Source organism: Hyaena hyaena, unplaced genomic scaffold (genome assembly GCF_003009895.1).
Source record: "Hyaena hyaena isolate Hyena2069 unplaced genomic scaffold, ASM300989v1 scaffold_109, whole genome shotgun sequence".
NCBI lineage: Eukaryota > Metazoa > Chordata > Mammalia > Carnivora > Hyaenidae > Hyaena > Hyaena hyaena.
The window spans coordinates 2,453,930-2,476,111 of record NW_024080740.1 but is presented as its reverse complement, the minus strand read 5'-3'; the positions used below and the strand labels follow the sequence as shown (position 1 = coordinate 2,476,111).

The 22,182-nt window shown below is 42.3% G+C and overlaps 1 protein-coding gene across 2 annotated transcripts in view; it reads right to left on the bottom strand.

Annotated features, from left to right (window-relative positions):
• PON3 (paraoxonase 3) overlaps positions 1 to 21,052 on the bottom strand; it is a 30,594-nt gene extending 9,542 nt beyond the window's left edge. For both annotated transcript variants that reach the window (XM_039236273.1, XM_039236272.1), the window contains exons 1-5: positions 20,935 to 21,052; positions 19,355 to 19,425; positions 12,336 to 12,391; positions 6,544 to 6,709; positions 2,419 to 2,545 (exon numbers count right to left, since the gene is read on the bottom strand). In XM_039236273.1, the coding sequence (XP_039092204.1) occupies positions 2,419 to 2,545; positions 6,544 to 6,709; positions 12,336 to 12,391; positions 19,355 to 19,425; positions 20,935 to 21,008 (494 nt within the window). In that variant the 5' untranslated portion in view covers positions 21,009 to 21,052. The remainder of the gene's footprint in view (positions 1 to 2,418; positions 2,546 to 6,543; positions 6,710 to 12,335; positions 12,392 to 19,354; positions 19,426 to 20,934) is intronic.
• Between the last annotated feature and the right edge of the window lie 1,130 nt (positions 21,053 to 22,182).

Genomic DNA, 22,182 nt, shown 5'->3' with positions numbered 1-22,182 from the left:
CCCAGTTCCAGTTTGTACTATTTCCACTACTGCTGCATGGTTCGGACGCATTTCCCACAGCGCAGCCTTATAGTGCCTTACCTCATGTCTGTTGCCGGCCTCAGGCTCCTCCTTCTGGGCCTCTTTGTTGACATAAAGGACAAGATGTCACCAGAATTGACTTGCGTATGCACAGCTAGGAATGTGCAAGAGTGAACTCCTTTTTGACCAATAAGAGATGGTCCTGCTGAATAAACCTCTCCTTTTCTCATCTTGGCCAGACTGTCCTGAAATGGAACTTAGGCTGTTTACTGGAGGACGATGCCATGATTTCTAGCAGCGAGTTGCACTTAGCAGTGTGGCTGGCTTGACGACACGCTTGCTGTAGCCTCTCCCTTGTGTGCGTTTCTTGGTGCTGCTGTGACACAGTGCGACAGACTGGGTGGGGTTAGACAACAGCACTGTCTCATGATTCTGGCCGCAAGATGTCTGAAATCAAGGTGTTGACAGAACCATGCTCATTCTGAGGGTTCTAAGGTCCATCCTTGTATCTTCTAGCTTCCAGCAGCCCCCTGGCACTCTGTAGCTTGTAGACACTTCACTCCAATCTCATTCTCCATCCCCACGTGCATTCTTCCACCTGTCTGTCTTCTTATAAAGATGCCAGGAGTGTTGGATTAAGGACCCACCCTACTTTAATATAACCTCATATTAACTGATTACATCTGTAACAATCTTATTTCCAAATAAGGTCATGTTCTGAGGTGTGGGGGCGTTAAAATTTCAACGTATCTTTTCAAGTTGCTCACAATTCAACCCATAATATTCATGTCTCCTTACCTAAAACTGGTATCTCACTTCTGTGCCTGGAATAGTAACTTTCTTTCCTCCTTTCTTTCTTTTCTTTTCTTTTCTTTTCTTTCTTTCTTTTCTTTTTGTTTCTCTTTTCTTTCTTTCCTTCTTTTTCCTTTTTTAAATTTTTTTTTAATGTTTATTTATCTTTGAGAGAGATGGAGAGACAGAGAGTGAGCAGGGGAGGAGCAAAGAAAAGGGGGAGCCACAGAATCCGAAGCGGGCCCCAGGCTCTGAGCTGTCAGCACAGAACCCAACACGGGGCTCCAACCCACAAACCATGAGATCATGACCTGAGTAGGACACTTAAGCAACTGAGCCACCCAGGCGCCCCTGGAATGGTAACTTTCTAATGCAGTGGCTGTGTATTGGGTTTTCCCTTGGTCTGTACCTTCAATGAAAAGAACTCATTCAGTGACGTCATATGTTACCGTATTTGATTCTCAAAATCAGGAGTTAGGTAAGTCAGGCCGGTGAGAGAACCCCCACCTGACTGAGGAAACTGAAGCATAGTTAAGAGGTTTGTCCACAGTTTCTCAGGCACCTCTTGGTGGTCCTGTCCCCACAGGGCCTCAGAACTCCATACAATGCCTCCTGGGAAGAGTGCGGTGACCCCCGCTGCACTTACTTCTTCTGCCTCTGCTTTTGTCACCCCCAAATTCTATGGGGAGAAACTGATATGTGATTTTGAGAAAGAGAGCAAAGCAGAGAAGGTGACCTTCCTTTCTTTTCTTTCCCTATCCTTCTATCTCAAGACAAGATTAACCTCTACTGTCTTGGAACCAGTCTTTCCGTGTTGAGTCCATTTTATAAAAGACAAATTCTTCATTGTTTGTTACAGCCTTGGAACAGGCAGTCTACCCACTAAAACACTTACCTATTTTTTTCTCAGCATAGTAAGAGTGACGTTCACCACTGTGACTGAGAGTCCGGCTTTGAACTTAGATAGATCTAGGTTTATACCCTGGTTCTGCAACTTACAACTTACGCAACTCAGGTAAGTTACTTAACTCGAAACTTCGTTAAGTCCCTGTTTACTCATATCTATTACTTACAGCAGTTGTGAGAATAAAATGGAGCATTTTGACACAGTGCCTGGCACATAGTCAATGCTTAATAAATGTAAATTTTTATATGCGCCCACAGGCTTTTTTCAAACTCTGCTTTAAAGCTTTTATTGAACAAAGGAATGGCCCATCTGGAGACGGTGATAACACCCAGTGGGTGCGGCTTTCACAGTACAATCTACCGGGACAACTAGAAAAAGGTGTAGGTGTTTAAAGAAAGCCCAATAGTAGGTATTGCATTGTTGTGGTATGGAGGATGGAATTAGAGCTGCGAATCTAATTGAGCACCTTTATAAGATTAAAATGCTTTCACAAAGTTGGAAAATAAAAAGATACTCAATACTGAATACAGCAGTGTCTAGTGACGTGCTGGGCAGGGCCACCGTGGGAACCTCTTGAAAGCCTTAGGGAAAAAAATGCTACAAAACAAAAGTTGAAGCCCGCTGCATGAACCAAAGAAAACAAAGCACACGGCAGAGGTGGAAAATAAATAGAAGTGCAAAATACTTTAATTCCATACCTTGTGAGAAGTTCATGTGTTATAGTTTTCAGGTGTATAAGAGAACGTTGTTCTTCCTCAAATTTAAATTTCTCCACCGTGGACTTCATGTGGGGGTGATTCACAACATAAAGATACACGGTATGGTCTAAAGTGGGAAAGAGGCATAATTTCCAAGAAGTTTACTTCTGTTGCAACTATTATTAGACTTGGTGTAGAATTTGGTCATGTTCAAGCACTTTTCTTCTACACCTTGCATTTGATCCCCACAGCACACCTGAGAAAACAGGATCAGGAGGCGAATAACTCATGCGCAGTTTCCCCACCGCTGAGTGGCAGAGCCAAGGGCAGACGTTCCTCAGTGGTCTCCTCAGCCTCACCTACATACCTTCTGCCACAGGAAGATACAGAGCTACAATGGTATATAAACAGATGTGGTTTCCCAGGGTGGCCCTTCAACAGGAGAAGCAAGTTTCTTTTCTGTGAGAAATGCGTATATTACAACACACGCTCAAGAAATGTCGGGGCTGAGTAAATATCTTCAAATAAGCAACATGTCCCAGCTAGAGTATAAACTGACACAAGTCATCTACCTAAGTGTGCAATAACAATATTTAATGAGCCTAATGGATGTGGAATGTGAATGTGAATGCAAGAGAAAACAGGCGCATCAATTCTAGGCATCGCCGACCCCGAGAATGTTCACCTGTTTTCATAGTGAAATGTGAACTGCTGTGAACAAGATTGAAGGTGGGAATCTGTTTTCTCAAAATACTGTTTTCTGACCTGAAAGAAGCTCTAGGTAAGAGGAGCTCTGGAATCTGAAAGAGCCTGGTCCCATCCTCTCATTTCAGGCCTTGATCTGCGTTCATCTCCCCTTTTCCTTTCTTGACAGGGCTTCCAACCATGCAGCAGAGCGAGTCCAAGCCCTGAGATGCAGGGCTTATACGCATGGTCCCTGAAACACACAGGTACCTTTCCCCAAATTAAGGAAAGTGGCTCTCTCACAGATGGATCATTCTTTTAGTCTGACGCAGCCCTTTCTGGGGCCCGAGGCTTGGCAAGCAGAGCCCCAATCAGATTTTAGCTCCCACATGGCCCTTCTGCCGGACACTCTTGCCAGACACATTTTATGTGCTGCTCTGGTTTTACGCCTTCTTTAGGCATCTATTGGACCCTTCCTTCCATATAAGAGATGCTTGGTGAGAATTGTTTTGTTTTTGTCTTCTCATTCCATTCCAACTTACGTGTAATGTTTTGCCCTAATTAATTAAATGCATAATTAAAGGAGGTAACAAATAAGATTGCAATCATAATATATTCAACTCCAGAGAGTCTGATTAAATAGATGCTTTGAGAGTGAATCTGTAAACTGGTTCCATCTCAAAAAACAAAAACAAAACAGAACCAAAAAACCAACCCGTACTTCTCACTCCTAAAACAAAACAAAACAAAACAAAACAAAACAAATCCAACACTATGGATTAAAATAGCTCATGCAATAAAATAGCTCCAAGTTGATCTGGTCACTCATTATACTTTCTTCAATGGCAGTGCCTAGATGGAGGTCAAGCAAAAAAAATGGTAACTCAAACAATTTCAATAGATCCCAAAGCCCTAATTTCACTCAAGTAAAAGGCATAGGATTAAGGGTTCCTGGATGGCTTAGTTGGTTGGGCATCCGACTTTGGCTCAGGTCATGATCTTGCAGTTTGTGAGTTCGAGCCCCGTGTCAGGCTCTGCGTTGACAGCCCAGAGCCTGGAGACTGCTTTGGATTCTGTGTCTCCCTCTCTCTCTGCCCCTCCCCGACTCATGCTCTGTCTCTCTCTCCCTCTCTCTCAGAAAACATTAAAACAATATTTTTTAAAGGTATAGGATTAGAAATAAGACCACCTGGGTTCTAGTTCTGGAACTTTCATTTATTAATGACAGATGTGAAGTTATATGTCACTGCATCTCTTCAAATTCCATTACTCCATCTATAAAACCAAGTATTAATATTTGCCCTGTCTCATGGGGTTCATTCATTTATTCATTCATTTTATATATACTCATGGACCACCTACTACGCAACAGCCATTATCCTAGAGTCTGGAAATCCAGCAATAAATAAGTCACACATGCTTTCATGGTGATTGTATTCTAGAGAAGAAATTTGGGAGGAAATAATTAGTAAATACAAGAATACTGGAGAGAGGAGATGCTTTCTTCACAGAGTGGTACCCGCTTGAAGAATTCAAATCACAAGCTTGGATCTAAAGATGTGGAGGAGTTCACTATAGGGCAATAGTGTCAGAGAGAAAGAAGGTTGGCATCATTCAACACTGATAAAAAATTTTAATTGCCATTTTGAGTAAAGATTAAAGTGTTAAAGAAGGAGTACACTTAGAAGAAACATAATAAAGTTTCACCCTGAACAAGTGGGGGAAAGGCTTCCTTGAGAAGGTGACATTTTAACTGAGGCCCGAAAGATAAGAAAGAGGAAGTCAGAAGCGGTGGAAAAACATTCCATGCAGAGGGAACTGCAAATGGAAAGGCCCTGATGTATGGAACATTTATAGGACTAAAGGAAATCCAGTGTGGCTGGTCCAGAGAGTCAAGGGGAAAGTGGTATCGGGTGAGGCTGGAGAGAACACCAGATGCCAGAATATACAGATAGGGTAGTGCCTAGGAGCCCAGACCATTCTGGAGAATTGAGGCTTTTCTTCAGAGTAATGGAAACAATATGGAGAATTTTAAGAAGGGAGGGACATGATCAAATTTACCTAAAAAATTACTCTTGCTTATGAAAATGGGTGGAGGTGGTATAAGAGGGAAAATATAGTCAGGGGCCATTGTAGAATCCACGGAAGACACGTTGGGGGCTTGGACTAGGATGGTGGCAGTGAGGAGGCGAGAGGTGGACAGCTTGGAGGGATATTTGAAGGGTAAATTGGACACAACATTGTAACTAGGTGACTGACTGGGGAAGGAAGAGGAGAAGTATCCAGGTTGGGCCCAATGTTTTATTTTGAGGAATAAGTAAATTATATATGAAAATGCCTTGTAAACTATATGGCCTCATTAGGTACAATTATCTTTTAAAGAAGGGTTTGCTAAGCAAATAAATAGCATATATAGAGTAAGGGGAATATTTAACCCACTTAGCAAAAGAGTAATCGAGCATTTTAAAAGAAATCTGTTTATTTAAAAATGAACAAGTCTACTAGTGCAGACCAAAAGAATTAAACAAAGATCTGTTGGATACTGGATAGAAATAATTATTAATCATTCGTTTTTATTCATTCAAATCACATTCCTGTTTGGGGAGCCTGGGTGGCTCAGCTGGTTAAAGCGTCCAACTTCGGCTCAGGTCATGATCTCAGGGTTTGTGGGTTCGAGCCCCGTGTCGGGCTCTGTGCTGACAGCCAGCTCAGAGCCTGGAGCCTGCTTCAGATTCTGTATCTCCCTCTCTCTCTGACCCTCCCCTGTTCATGCTCGCTCTCTCTCTCTCAGAAATAAATAAAACATTAAAAAAAATTTTTAAAAGAATCACTCCGGCAGATCTATCCTTAACAATACATTGTAACATTGTATATTTGAAGAATTAACACACCATTTCTTGAAGAATTTGGAATCGTAACACTTCATTTGGCCTTCCCTTCATGCAGTTACTATTAGGGAGGTTTCACTGTTTTTATTCTCTACTTGCCCTATGGACCCACAAATACTTAAACATTAAATTAGTCTGGAATTATGAACTATGAACAAGTAATAAATAACATGAGCAACTGTTATTTTAAATAAGCTTTTAATTAATTCTATCTTGTGTATCTCTTGTTTTCCTTCATGTTTTGTTTTCTAATGTCACACAATTATTTTCAAAGGACCTTTAGTTTATATATTAGATGTTTTAGAACAATCTCTAAACTTTGATTTGTAGGTCAAATGAAAAGAGAAGGAGATAAGAGGAAGAAGGAATGGCCACCTTCTATTCTCCCTTCTTTAATGCAGTGTTTAAAAATGTTTGACACATGCTTTTTATCGTGCAAAGATACATCTTCATGGTAAAATAGAATTTTCCCTCCTTTCACATACATGTTGAGTCATTAAGGTTGAGTAGCTTGTGTCTGCCTCATTTCCCCTTATTTTTAATCAGGCTTTACCTTTGTCAATGAAAGTACTAATTCCGTGTGGATTAAATGATGCTTTGTCAAAACCATCACTGATGTTTAGTGCTTGGACCCTTGGGTTTTGCTCATTCAGATCCATCAAGAAAATCTGTCCTGGCTCATCTGGTGCAAAGTTTGGCATGCCTGGATATTTTAATCCCTGGAAAAAATATAAAATAAGTAAGCATATATATACATTTCACAATATTTTCATATGGAAGCGAAAATCTCAAAGCCTAACAAAAATATTCAAAGCTTTAAATTTCCTATAGGTTTCTGGGATTTTTCACTCTAATCGGCTGTTGCCGTTGTCTGATCTGAGAGATTACCAATGTCATCTAGGCCATGGGAATGGGAATGGGAAATGTCAAGAACCCATATTTAATTATGAACAAGAAGAGGGGGGTAAACCATAGAGCATAATGCAATGGGGCACCTGGGTGCCTCAGTCAATCTGGCTTCGGTTCAGGTCATAATCTCATAGTTTGTGAGTCCGAGCCCCATTGGGCTCTGCACTGATACCTCAGAGCCTGGAGCCTGTTTTGGATTCTGGGTCTCCCTTTATCTCTGCCCCTCCCCCAGTCACTCTCTGTCTCTCTCTCAAAAATAAACAAACAAACTCAAAAAGTATAATGCAAGACACTGAGCTGGGTTACTTTGTGTGAGCCCCTTGGCCTGCCTATGCCTCCGGTTCCTCATTTAAAAAAGAAAGCTAAAGTGTCTATTTGCTAAGATTCTTTCCAGTCCTGATAATATGCAACTAGCCTTCCTCAAGGCAGAGAGGAGGGGTGTATGCGCTCATTATATTGCCCCCATCTATTATTATATTATCTAGTGGCAAATAGTAGACTCAGCCAAGAATTAACATAGGGGAACCAGTCTCCTAAGTTGACTATTTCTGACCTATTTTGTGCCTAGAGATATATCTGAAGATTTGGATATGAATCCTTTTCTTCAAATATTGCAAAAAGTTTATTCCACTAACTTGGACAGTGGCTCTTTCTACTGGTAGGACCAATTATGTGTGGTTACCAACCAATACTAGGCATCTTGAACACAATGGGCCTTTGCCACACCCCGGGTCATTGTGTCAAAACTTGGGGCTGGTTTGTGTCACACCAATTATAAAACTCAGCTCCCTCCCTCCCTCCCTGTATCCCTTCCCCATCACTCTGATATATATTAATATCAACATTATATCTTTCCTCATACCCTCATGTCCATTTATAGTCGACTAGTTCCTTCTTATTCTGTGTCCCTGGCCCCTTCCCTCCTTATAAATATACATGTACAACTACACATACTTACTTCTACTTAGTACTTCTTTTTTTTTCTTTTAATGTTTTTTATTTATTTCTAAGAGAGAGAGAGAGAGAGACAGCGTGAGCAGGGGAGGATTAGAGAGAGAGGGAGTCACAGAATGAAACGGGCTCCAGGCTCTGAGCTGGCAGTCAGCACAGAGCCCGACGCAGGGCTCGAACCCACGAACCGCGAGATCGTGACCCAAGCGAAAGTCGGATGCTTAACCGACTAAGCCACCCAGGCGCCCCACTTCTACGTAGTACTTCTATGCCTAAATCTTACCAGAAGCTTGGCTTTCCCCCAGACAACAATGGCACTGCTGACGCCCATCAGAGGGACACTATCCACTCTTTCATTTTTCTTAGGTCACCTCACTTGGAGGAGGGATCCACATGCCCCTCGCCACCAACTTCTTCCAGACCTGGAATCTGTCATCATCATCAATCAACAACAGTCAGTCTTCTAAGGAAGCCACACCCTTTGCTTATTGCTTCCTTATCAGGTTCCTACATGTCCCCCCCCCCCCCCCCCCCCCCCCCCGTCCCGCCCCTTGCCCTGGTCTAGCTTTTATATAGGGCTAGTCTAAATTCTATTCTACTCTGAATTTATTTCATTACCTCTTATTTCTCTGAAGAAAAAAATACTATTCAACATGAATTTTCTCTGACTCCCTCTTTTCTGTCTCAGTATTTCTTCAATTTTATCAATTTTGTTCCATTCTCCCGCTTTTCTTAAGGAGTGGGTATCCCTCTTCTGTTCTTAGGTTTATTAATTTTGTCACCTCTTTATTTGGTTGCTTGTTCTCTGGGACTTGTCTTTAGAAATTACATTCTCTCTCTTGCTTTCACCACTCATTTTTCACCAGTGCCCCCTTCATTTGCCTGAAAAATTGTTCATTTCTCCTTTCTTGAAACAAATCTTCTTCTAATTTTACTGTTCCTTCAGTCACACATTTATCTTGCTTTCCCCGTGTGGTCAAATCTCTTGGAAACACCACTTGATCTTGTTGCCTGCCTTGAGTTGCTCCAACTCTCACCAGTTTGTAGAAATGCCTCTATAAAGTCATGCCAGTGCCCTCCAAGATATCTTCTTTGATAACCCCTCCACCTTTCCTTAGCTCTATATCTATAGCAATTGACACTGTGATGTACCCCTTTATTCCTTGTCAAAAAGCCAAAAGTAGGATGGCCAAATTGAAGTTCTGGTTCTCTTTCTGCCCCTTCCCCTTCTATCCTCATCCATCTTTCTTTTCTTCTTGCTCTATACTCCCTCCTTGTACATCTTGTTCATAAGGTTTCAGATATTTCTTCTATGCCAATTATTTTCAGATCTGCACATTTACCTGGAACCTCTCTCTGGAGTTCTCGTTTGCATTCCCAACTGCTTCCTAAGAGTAGTACAGAATCAAATTATCAGAACAAAAGTCAACTTTCTCCCCTCAAATCCTTCCTCTCATCTGTATCTATTATTCTCAGTGAAGAGCATCACTGTTCTCCCCAATATAAGGCCATGGAATTCTGGCTTCAAGCCTACCCTTTTCCCATAGTCAAACTGCCACCAAGCCCAGTGGCTTAGGTGGTGGTAACAATGGACCAAAAAGCAACAAGAACAACAAAAACTCAGAGACATCTAATTCTTCCCTTTTCACCTGAAGAAAATTAAGCCCAGAGAAGTGAATTCATTAAGTCACTCACATCATTAATTGTGCACATTCTTTCCGACACACCATACAGAAAGGTTTGAAAGTGGAGAACACTGTTGAGGAAGGCAGCTCAAGGAACACCACAACAGGCACCTGGGTCGCTTAGGGACACACAAGGGCACTGTCAGTTTAAAGACTCAGTGTTCTAGAAATGGAAATGATTCAATAAGTAAATAACGGTAGGACATTGTAGAAAAAAAAAAAACTTGACCTAGATTAAGTGTCATGATGACTGAAACACTTCCAATAAGTGGCTTCATATGCACCCTGTTTTCTGTTTGACCAGTTGGGTAGGAATTTGTATCAAGTGAAAGCAAACAATTCTTTCAATGTCATTCACCATTGAAAATAGTGAAAATCCCATGGAGGGGCAGGCCTCTTATTTTTCCCAACAGTCTACATGTGTATGTGAGTTGGCATTGAAATTCTCTACTGCCTTCATTCACCAGCACATGCATTCAGTAATATTCAAGTACCCTCTGCACATCAGGTAGCGTATCGGGTGCTGAGCATACCAACGGATGCTCCGCAAAATCCTGGCCACAAGGAGCTTGAAATCTGGGGAGGCAGCACCAACGACCACATCAGATATAGTGCGGTATGTAAGAGACTAAGCACAAAGAATGTGAGGGAGCATAGAAGAGGCACATCACCCAGGAAGGGTGTTAGGGAAGACTTTTCTGCAGAATTAGAGTGCCGCCAGAGTGAGGCCTGACAGAGAACGCGGAGCTGGCCTGTAATGTGTGAAGAAAGCAGGCAAAGGGAAGTATGCCAATGCCAAGTCTCAAGGTAAGAAAGCAAGTAGATTGCTTGGCACCTCTCTGCAGACTAAAAATAACTATTGCACAGGGGCGCCTGGGTGGCTTAGTCGGTTAAGCGTCCGACTTTCGCTTAGGTCGTGATCTCGCGGTTCGTGGGTTCGAGCCCCGCGTCGGGCTCTGTGCTGACTGCCAGCTCAGAGCCTGGAGCCTGTTTCAGAGTCTGTGTCTCCCTCTCTCTCTGAGCCTCCCCTGCTCACGCTGTCTCTCTCTCTCTCTCTCTCCTAGAAATAAATAAAAATATTTAAAAAATTAAAAAAAAATTTACAAGCACAAACATAGCAAAAATTAGAAGTCCCAGTCCCAAATATAACCATTGTTAACATTTTGCTGACCAACCTATCAGACTTGTATGTATGAATACATTGAAGGATACGTAATGTTCTTCATGATTTTATTTACAAAAATCAGATGTTATGTACAAAGTTACATAAACAGACTAATACAAATACTACTCTGCAGCTAGTGTTTTCCTTATATTGTAATGTATACTGTTCCAAGACAAATATGGATATATGGCATCATTTTACTGGGTAGAGTTTTATGCTGAATTAAAACAACATATTGTAACGAACCACCACACTGATAAGCACAGAAATAATCTAAATATCCGTCATTCCAATGTTGCAAATTATTACCAAAATAACCTATGTATATATACTTTATCAAGTTTTTGCAACTGCCCCTTCAGAGAAATTCCAGGATTGTAGAAAGGGTAGTATTTTACACTTAAAAAATTTTGATTTACAAAGACCTACTGCCCTCCCCAAAAGTTGAATCAAATGATACTCCCAGATCCATATATAAGAATGCCCATCTTCTCATACCCTGGTAATACTGGGTTTTATCAGTCTTTGTCAATATGAAAATATGTTTCCCCCCACCAAAAAGACTTTTTTCTGCCTTCCTTCCTTCAGTCGGCACTTACTTTATTACTAGCAAAGCTAAACATGTTTTACTGCATTTGTATTTCTTCTGGAGCTGTGAGTCTTCTGNCACGCTGTCTCTCTCTCTCTCTCTCTCTCTATCTCTCCTAGAAATAAATAAAAATATTTTAAAAAATTAAAAAAAAAATAAAATCCAATGGAGACCCTGACTATACAAGGCATACTTAAGAAGTTAGAAATTCAGGCCTTTAAGTGTTATTATATGTGTCTCTTTTTAGCCAAAAAGATACAGATTTTAAAATTCATGTTATATGGTAGTATTCTACCAGTCAAAATGGAATATTAGGACATGAAATTCCAGCAATCAGCATTCACACGGAAATGTAGTCAGTCTCCTTTTTCAAAACCTTAGGTCTCATTCCAAATTGCAACTGTTCAACAAACACATGGCAACTTTTGACATCTTCATAACATACATATTTTAATTTAGCATATTTAATTTATCTATCAGTCCTTCACCTAGCTTCCTGAATATCCCAAACCTGTGACGGTAGTATTGGAAATAAAACACAGGATCTTCTCTACTTATCTTTGAAAAGAGTTGGAAGGAATGCAAGGAACTCAAGATGGAAAATGCTCAGGCTTTTGAATTGAGTAACAAGGTTAACATATGCTTCACAAACATTTCCTGGGCTCCAAACACAGGCAGGCATAGCAAGAGGAATACTAGTTAGTACAAAGACGACTACCAGAAGATGAGGTCCAGCAAAATAAGGGAATGATGCACAAATCTGGAGACTAATCCAGGATTGGAATGGAAATCAAAAACATTTACTGAGACCTTACTGACTGTGGAACTGCCTATAAGGACCTGCCCACGTGGGGCATGCAAGCCAGGGCACTCCTGTGGCATACTGATTAGCCTACTGGAATCCGGTTCTGGCTTCTGTGGTTGACCGATTTACCCACAGTTGGGATGAGTGTGTAGGGGTCCATCTGGCAGCTCTAGTCAGCAATATTAATGTACGCTCTATACAGCATGAACGTGAGCATCTGAGGGGCATGGAAGATACTTACGCTGGAGATAAAAGCCAGCCCACTAGGAAGTATATCAATATCTTCAGAGCCATTTTCTGCAAAAGAAGTGGAGGATCACGAAGATGCATGAATGAAGGTTTAAAAGAAAATACCACAGACAAAACTTTCAACTTCTTTTGGAAACTATATTGACTTTTTCAACTATGTACTTGGGAAACTACATTAACTTCCAAGAACCCCGTAGGCATGCTGATCTACAGGGAAACCTGAGTCAGGTTCCCTGAGTACTAAATTGTTTTTTTTATAACTCAATTTTCAGGAGGAAAAAAACAAATAACTATCAAATAAATTCATAATCCTAGATTTATTCTTTGAATAACAACTTCTAGGGTATGCCTTGAGAGATTCAGCCTTGTTCCCCATAGAAGGCTGATCCTACAGACAGAGGGATAACAGTGGAAAGTCCCCATTGTGAAGGTCTCTTAAAGGCCTCTCAGCCAAACATTTCTCTCTTCCAGCTTGTTGAGGCCTAAAAATATATCATTACCCAGTCATATTGGGAAATCACTGAGTAATTGTCATCTTGAATAAAGCAATAGGTCTTAGGAAAGACAAATATAGATAAATTTGAAGAAAACTGTAGTCAGTTCTCTTTCTCATTGAGAGCTGGTCCTGAGCATTTTTCTATGGAAAGAGACATATAATAAGTGACTTATGACCATAAACAGAATAAAAAAGGGGCTCACATGGCTCCTAATAGAGAGATAGACCCACATAGGAGGTAGCCCCAAGCAGGTAGGACTGAGAGTAAAGGCAATGGTTATCTATTGTGGCAAACAGTATTTTACAAGTACAGTGGAAGTAGTATGCATCATAGCCGCATGCCCTTCTTAAAATGGGATGTTCATATTCTTCCATCAGGAGGTAAGGTCTGTATTCTCTCCCCTTGACAAATAAAATGAGGGGGAAATTATGCCACACGACATACAAGGTAAAGTCATAACCATAGCTGTTGCTGGTTTTCTTTCAATCTCTCTCTCTTTCTCTTTCTCCTCTCTTCTCCCTTCCCTTCCCATCTTAACCTTTCCCTTCCCTCCTTTCCCTGTCTCTGTCTCTGTCTCTGTCTCTGTCTCTGTGAGCATGCACCTTGGGGACCTTGAACTTAAAGGCAGGGAGTTTGGGTACTTTGAAGCTACAGAGGAGAGACTATACAGAGACTACACAAAGTAGAGAAGATACTAGAGGAGTGTCAGATAACTTCACTTCCCAGCCTTTGAGTCACTGTAGCTGACGCAAGTAGAACAGCAAAGAGCTGTGTCCACTGAGCCCTGTTAAAACTGCAAATTCATGAGCAAAATAATTGTCATTTAAGTCAGTCACTCAGTTTTAAGGTGGCCTGTTACACAGCTATAGTGATTGGAACATGTGGAGAAATGGTTACATGGGATAATGGGTTGCTAGTGTGTCAAAAGGCAATTGAGGGGAGGGGGAGAGAAAAGTGGGACAAAGCCAAGTAAAATGCATATTTGAATCAACAGAATAATGAGCAATGGGCACTGAAGACTAGAGAACGGAGGGAAATTTCATTATGTGTTCATTTACTGAAACTAATCCCCAACTAGTAACCTGAAAATTAAATTAATCAGAGCTTTCCATTTTCCAAACAGTCCAGTTAATCAGGATTTATGTATCTATGGTATCTTGATGGCCTGGAATATTTAGTGCTATTTCCACATGGAGTAATACAGACATTGGGAGAATCCGGCAAATTGAATAAAGCAATTGGAAAAATCACATTGCATACAGGTTGGTTAAATTTTGAACCAACCTTTTCTTTCTCCGAACTCTCCTTTTCGGTTTCCTTTTGCCTTACTCTCCTTCTCAACTCTGTTCTGAATGTGGATATTCTCCAGGCTGTACCCGCCCTTGGCTGCTTCTCATGGCAGAGTGGCCCTTCTACCTGTGCAATCTACTCCAGCCCCGTGTCTTCAGCTTTCACCCGAGTGCCTTGACTCTCTAATCTTTAAATCAAGCCCAAACCTTTCTACCGATTTTTAGACCTCTACATTCACCTGTATATTGGATATTCCTACCTGGCTTTTTCACTTCTCATATTTAATGTGTCCCAAACTGATCTGGACATATCCCCTTTGAATCTGCTATATTTTCTTTTTATTTTTTTTAATTTTTTTTTTTATATTTTATTTATTTCTGAGAGAGAGAGAGTGTGTGTGTGTGAACAAGCAGGGGAGGGTCAGAGAGAGAGGGAGGCACAGAATCTGAAACAGGCTCCAGGCTCTGAGCTGTCAGCACAGAGCCCAGCGTGGGGCTCGAACCCACGAACTGTGAGATCATGACCTGAGCCAAAGTCAGATGCCTATCCTACTGAGCCATCCAGGCGCCCCTGCTACATTTTCTATATTTTGACTTCAGGGGATGGCATTCCATCCCCGAAGTACCCAAAATCAGAGAACTTGGAGTTGCCTCTGATGCTTTTGTTTCCTTACTCCCCAAATCTAACTGGTCATCATCATTTGAGCTCTAGCAATCACCTCTGAATTTCCACAATAGCTTTCTAATAGGTCAGCTTTGCTTCCCTACTACCATACTCTGCACTGCTGACAGTCATCATCTTAAATTGCAAAGTTGATCTTGTCACTCTCCTGCTAAAAACCCTTCAGAGGTCCCCTATGGTTGGCAACATAAATCTTAAGCCTCTTGGCCTGGATTCCAAATCCTCCACATTCTGGCTCCAGTCCCAGTTGTTATGGGCCCCACTCTGCACTCTCTATACCAGCTGTGCTGTGGTTCTTCTGTTAGGAGTTCCTGAAACGTGTCAGACTCATTCACCTGTATGCCTGAGCACGTACCGCTGCCCCCGCTTGGCAACCCACATCTTTTTCACACCACCTTCACTTCCCTCTGGCTGAGTATCACGGGCTCCAGAGAAGAGCATGGGGACCACCTCTTCAGCCTTTCCAATCTCTCTCAGTTCCAGCGCCCATTTTATGTGCTACTACGGTCACCTGTGACTACCTACACCATGATATCTTCTTCACGCCTAGGCTGTAACCTTCTACTGACTTGTTGATTTCTTACTAGACAGTAAACTTCCTGGGAATAAGGACCAGTTTTCATTGCTACTCTAGCTTTGCACCCAAGATGATACCTGCAGTTTCACTATAAAACCTCTCAATAAAAGCTGGCTGACTGACAAAATAAGAGAAATCATGCTAGTTTCTTGAACTCTGTCTTGTCTTTGGGTTAAACTATTGACAGGTGAGTGTTAATCTCTAAGTACAAGACATCCTCAACTGTGTGTTCTTTGGTTTGGTCCGTTTATCTTCCCAATGCCATTTCACATATCTCCCATGGCAGCACTAATCTACCTCAATAATTTCGGCTACACTAGGAGTGAGTGTCTTCTGGAAGTGTTGTATTTGTCTTTACTTACCTACTTAATCTGGAGCACAGGGATGCTGGTGCTTTCCACTCAGATGTGAAGAAGAATACTGACTGCACAGTATTCCCACCCCTCCTGTCCACTTCCCCCACCTACACTCCACCTGCATGACACCCTAGTGTATCTCAGCAACAGTGATACCTCTGGGAGTCAGAGGCCCCAGGGGACCCTCTCCCGAGTCTTCCCTACATACTCACTAGCCTGTGCACAGCTATCATTAAAACCCTGCTGAGAAGTCTAAAATCAGTCTTATGAGTAGGTGTCTACTGCTTTTGAACCTGTCCGTCCTCTACTTGGCATAACTTTGTCTCTTTGGCCTTTGTTCATATTCTACAGGTGCCCTGAGAAAGTGTCACACACAAACATTATGATCAACTAATATTATCACCATTTCGCCTCTTGGAAAGAAGATTCTGACAGGCAACAATCAAAACATAAGGAACCTACCATGGAGTAGAAACAGATGCTGGAGATATGGGAAGCTGCTGGAGAGGAAAAGGGATAGAGAGAAAGATAGAAAGACACCAAACTCAATGACTGTCTACTTGATAATCCTGCCGAAGGTGGAACCCCAGTAAGCTATCCGAATTTCACGTGCAGCTTTGATTAGATGCCAAAGGCAGCCAAATCACTTCCTGGCTAAAACAATCCTTGACCTTCAAAGCCTTGGAAAAAACATAAACTTAATACAAAAGGAGTTATGAGGTATGGCTTCGAGAAGTTAGAAATACTTCTCTTTTCAACTTTTCTTTGTAGAAAGAATACTGGGAAGGGGGAGAAAATGGAAAGTTTCTTCCATCAATAAAATTAACCACAAAAGCCTAGATCTTGAAGAAAATCTAAGTCAGAATTCTCCTCCAGCTCCGTTTCTGCGTACCAAGCCCTGCCTAAAATCCTTTAGTGGTTTTTCCATTGCTTCATAAAGCTTTTCACTCATCACACGGTTGGGTCTTGTGAAGGTGGTCTCACTAACGATTTTTTATTTAAATATCCAGCCTGCCTTGTTTTGGTCAGCTCTATTTATTAACACTCCACCTTTTTGCATCTCCGATTTTGTTTTCTGCTGCCATCCTAGTCTCTGACACTTCCATAACCAAAGGTGTTGTCAGTAGATAAGAGAGGCCGTGTCACACAACAGACTACAAGGCATAGAAGAAAGCCACACTGGCTCATAATCTAGGCCCGTCACTCGCTCGCTCCAGACCACTGGGCAAGTAACTTCATGCTTCTGTGTGTCAGTTTCCTAATCTGCAAGGACAGAAGGAGCACCCACCTTACAGGTCGGTTGTGAGGATGAGGTAAATGTTTGTAAAGGACTCGGCAGAATGTTTGTAGACACTAGGCCTTTTCAAAAGCAGTGGTATTATTTTTTGATATATATCAATACTGTCCTATTGACAAATTTATTTAGTTCTTCAAATATAAAATGGAAAAATGCCAATAGACATAAGAAGTCCCTTTTTTTTTTTCTTCTGCTCCCAGCCAGTTTCCAACCATTTAAGCCATTCTTTTCAAAATATTTGGATCATCAGAACATTGATCTATGTCTTACTATATTAGTCCTGGTTTTAGCTTCTGAAATCTATTTGCATTATATATCTGAGAGTCAGACTAGACTTCAGAAATCATTTAGTTTAATTATCCCTCTACGTTATTTGGCAGGCTCATATCTTTTGAGAGATAGATGTGTAATAAATATGAATGTTACTCCACAAAACAGTAAACAAATGAGTGAATGTTACATTTCCTTTTTTTTTTTTTTTTTAAATCAAATTAAATCTGATCCTGAACCCACATTCCACTAAACTGAAGGGAAATTCAATCTCAGTCATTACTGGGTCTTCTGCCAGGGTTTTGCAAATGTTGTAAGTGGCCAGTTTTTAAGAAGTAGAATGTTTGGGAAAGTCCATCTGGCCTTTATTGTATACTGGTCACCAGCGAATTACTCACTGCCAAGCCCAGGCTTTCCCTGCCATTTACACAGTTCTGCCACTGCCAAGTCCTGGATGGGCACCTGATCTTTGCTCAGGCTGGGAAACACAGTGCAAAGAATCCAGCCTCCCTTAAGAACACCTTGTCACCATTTCTTTTGGCTTCCTGCACCACTCCCAGAATGCCCTCAGGCAGTGGGGAAAGGATCCCTGTTATTTAAAAAAACCCACATATTCGTATCCTTTGTCCCTCAGAGGCTTGTGAAGGAACTCCAGTTTTTGAGAACAGAAGTCAGGAAAGAATTTGTCTTCAGTTCCTTCTGTTTTCTAGCTGGCAGCACAAACCTCTTCCTCTCCACCCCTCCCCTCCCTCTCATATATAGATAGATATAGATATAGATATAGATATAGATATAGATATAGATATAGATGATATAGATATAGACATAGATAGTCAAAATATATCATATATAAAGAAATACATGTATCAAGAAAAATAAAATACAGACTCATATCAAAATAAAGTATACTGTCATCCTGCCACATACTGATAAATAAGTCAGAGTCCTTGACCCTAGGGAGCTTACAGCCTGCTAGTGAGAGAAAGAGAGAACACTGCTAGCCATAAAACAAAGCACATGGTGGATGTCCCAAGTGAATGAGGGTTTCAGAGCACCGGGGAGAATGTCACAAGTGAATGAGGGTTTCAGAGCACCGGGGAGTTCAGGGGTGGGACAGAAATTTGCAGCCGGTCTCAGCAAGCAAACATGAAGAAATCAGTGGAGAGGATTTCATGAGCAACCATGAGAAAGTGAAAAGGCGTATTCTCTGGACAGTGAACAGAATCTACGTGGAACTGTATTTCTAGTAGCAGCGTCAGGGAGAATGGGAAGCTTGGAGCCCAAATCAGCAGACAAGCACTAAGGAGCAGAAAGTAGTAACCCGCAGTAATGAGTAGTAACCAGCAGGAATCAATAGGTAAGATGCTCTCCGAGTGGGGCCACAGAGGAGGTGGAGCCCAAGGAGTCTCACATGGGACAATGAGCGACAAGGAGAAAACAAATGTCTCCCCTGGGGATGGGGTTACCGAACACAGGAGCAGTCTAAAGGGGAGCTAGCTGTGGCTGAGGGTATGAGGGAGGCAATGACAGAAATGGAAAGTAGTTTCAGACTGGAAAAGGAGGCCTGCCGTTTCAGAGGTCAGGGAGCCACCTATGAGGTTTTCATTAAGTTTTCTGAAGACGCCTGAGTAGGCGGTGAGGTTCTGGAGGGTGAGGGCTCGGTCGTATTTCTCTTGGCGCAGATAAATTTTGAAGCCAGATATATCACCGAGGAGACAGAAGAAGAGAGAAAAGAAGTAAGGTAGGCACCGGGAAAAGAGAGAGGGGAGTGAAATGGCCCAGAAGGGATGAGGGGAACCTTTAGTAAGGGGCAGGACAGCCTTGAAATGGTGGAGATGTGTCAGGAAGAAAAACAGGACTGGGAAAAAGCCACAGATTTTGACATTTAGGGGGACCCTTGGACACCTGGGATGAAGTGGCTCAGGTAAAGTGCATGGGGCTAAGGCCGCGGGAGGGGGATCTAAGGAGTGACAGGGAATTCAATTAGTTGGCAGCCTCAGTCAGGTGGCTAATGACCAAGAACTTGTACTGTCACATACATACCAAGACCCTCAATAAGGTGGCAGTTTGGGAGCTCTACTGGTTCCACTTCTCGAGATGCATTCGTTCTTTGTCTATAGAAGATAAAAACACTAGAGGTCAATGTGCAACATCCAAAGTCAATGTTGAAACATGGCCTTTGATCCCCTTCTTGCTCATTAACTGCGCTTCTCATCATTTATGGGTGATGTAACAAGTAAGTAGGCACCTCCTTTTATTTACATTTATTTACATAACCTGGACATTATGCAAGCAATGTGCATACATCAGCTAATCTCACCGAGTTATTGTTCAAAGACTAAAATGCCATTACACAAGGACAACACTGCGCTGCCCAGTAAGTGATACTATATGAGGAACTGAGCAGTATTATTACTTTAAATGTACAGAATAGTACATTTAAATTTAATTTGCTAAAGCATTGTCTATTATAAATCTGCACTTTGGCTCCCCTTAATTACCTATAGTCTTGTCTTTTGAACCCCCCACCAAAATGCTTTCCCAAAACTCAAGCATCTCCTAATAGCTAAACCCTGTGGCTTTTGTTTTAACTTCATTATTTAAAAAAAAAAAAATTATGCTGACTTATTTTGCAAGTATATGAAACCATCAAACTGACCACAACTTAAACAACTGGCCCAATTGTTTTTCACTATAGTATTCCCGTTTTCACAGCGAACCATTCTTCTGAATACCAGAGATAATCTGAATTTTTTATTGAATGTATCCGAGAAGATTCTACACTTATCTTACTGTCACTTTTTTAAATATGTACCTTAGATCTACCTTATAATTATTTTTTTTTTTATGAGCCTCTCACTCGGGTGCACTGGGAACAAACATAACAACAAACACTCTCAAGCTGAAGTAGAAAAGTATTAACAAAAGGAATCAGGCTTCTCAACAGATTCTATCATGAACCTCTGAGATCAGCTTACACTTGAAGAAATAAAAACAACCCCAAGACAAGTGAAGGCAAGCAGAGGCATAAGACGCCCTCAGAATTGCATATCACACCTACTATTTCTTTCTAGCCCAGTATATTGACTTTTCTTGAGATATTTCCGGCTATCACTACTAGATCTTCCAATTCAAAAGGTCCTAATTCCTGCAAAATGCCAGTTACCACCTGCCGGTTTCAGCTCATTTCCCTGCTGTCTGGCTAGTTTTTAATCTAGGATGAGCTGTGCATCCAGGTACTCATCAATGTTTAGCTGGCCTTGGGCAGTGTCTGCCTGGGCCATAAACATCCAGCTGGTAGCCTGGTCCCCTCCAGGTCCAGCACTTCCAACTGAGTTTGTTTTTTTCAGGAGCAGAATGCTGAGGGCAACCAGGAAAAGGAGGTGGGGCTGGGGGCCATGACTTTCAGAACATAAATGGGGGGTAATTCTGTTCTGCCATTTTAGGAAAGGCAAACAGCTCACTCTCCACATCAGTGCTTCTCAAGGGATAGTTTGCTGGGTGGGCGTGAGGAGTGAAGTTCCAAACCCGTTCATTCTTACTTGCTAGCAAGGCGGCACGGGACAGCCCTTGAAACTTGGAGAAACAGACCCAAGGATACCCCCACCAAGATGCCTACTCACCTAAACGCCACTAATCTCTCCCCGACTAGGGCTAGGAGGGCCCCAAGCAAGGTCAGCACCACCAGCTTCCCCATGGTCTCCGGGACCCGGTGGCGACAAGCGGGCGCAGTGTACTCCCTTGGGGCTGGGCCGGCGGGCTCCATGCTCCGCCCCCCGAGCGGTGCCCGCCCCCCTCTCCCCGGTCCTTCCTGTCAGGTGCGCTACCTGCGCGCTGTGGCCCAGGTCCAAGTCCGGGTCTCGCAGCCCCGCCCCGGCCCGCCGCCGCGGCTTCAAGGTCATCTCCAAGGGCCAGGTCCAAGCAGATTTTACTCGCGGGGATTCCCTCTTGTCTTCAAGGCTCCACGTGCAGGAGGAAGTCGGGGGCGCAGCTTCGGCAAGAATAAACTCTTCCTTGGGACGATAGGGGGAGCTTGCTGCTAAAAGCAGCGGAATTCTACCCCAGCAACTCGAATGGACTGAAGGGGCAGGGGAAGTCAGGGAACTGAGTTCAGAGCCGAAACTTGGCGTTTCTGGGAGTCAAGACCGAAGATGAGACGGAGAATTGATCCCGAGACACTGGACAGAGCGATTCCTCGCAGACGTCGAAGCGATGAGCTTTAACTCACCCTTCTCCGAGGTTTGGGGCACCGGGCCTTATTTCCTGGCCTTTATGCCCTGTCCCAGAATGCTGAATATGGTGGGTGCGCAGTTCCCTTTGTTGACTGGGTGGATTTGTGACTGTCTGTATCCCCATCATTGATGGGATAAAGAACATCAGGACAAGTGAAGGAAAAGAAAGAAATCGGAAACAAGAAGATGAGCAAAGTGGAGGGAAGGGAATAGTTTCTTTGGAAAGTTAGCCTTTCAAAGGACTCCTTGATTCTTCTTTCTTCTGGGTCTTGAGTTCCTGCCAGGTGAGGAATGACTTTTTCCCTCTCATAATGAAGATTAGGTCGGAGAGAGATTAGGAGCTGGCTGGAGCTGGGGAAGACTTTAGGAGTTAGGACAGAGCAAAATAGCATCTTCGAGCATAATGTTTTTATTTACCAAGAGAAAGAAAGAATGGCTCTATTGAGTTCAACTAAGTAAATACTGTTTAGAGAGCAATATTTACCAGACCTGGAGATGTGAAGAAAAGTTGGTCCCTGATTTATGGGACATGTGATTACAATATGAATACATGATTATGGAATGAATAACAATGCTACCAGTTATGCCACACTTCCTATGTGCCTTGCGTTGCATTTTGCGTTTTACCTTTTAATTCTC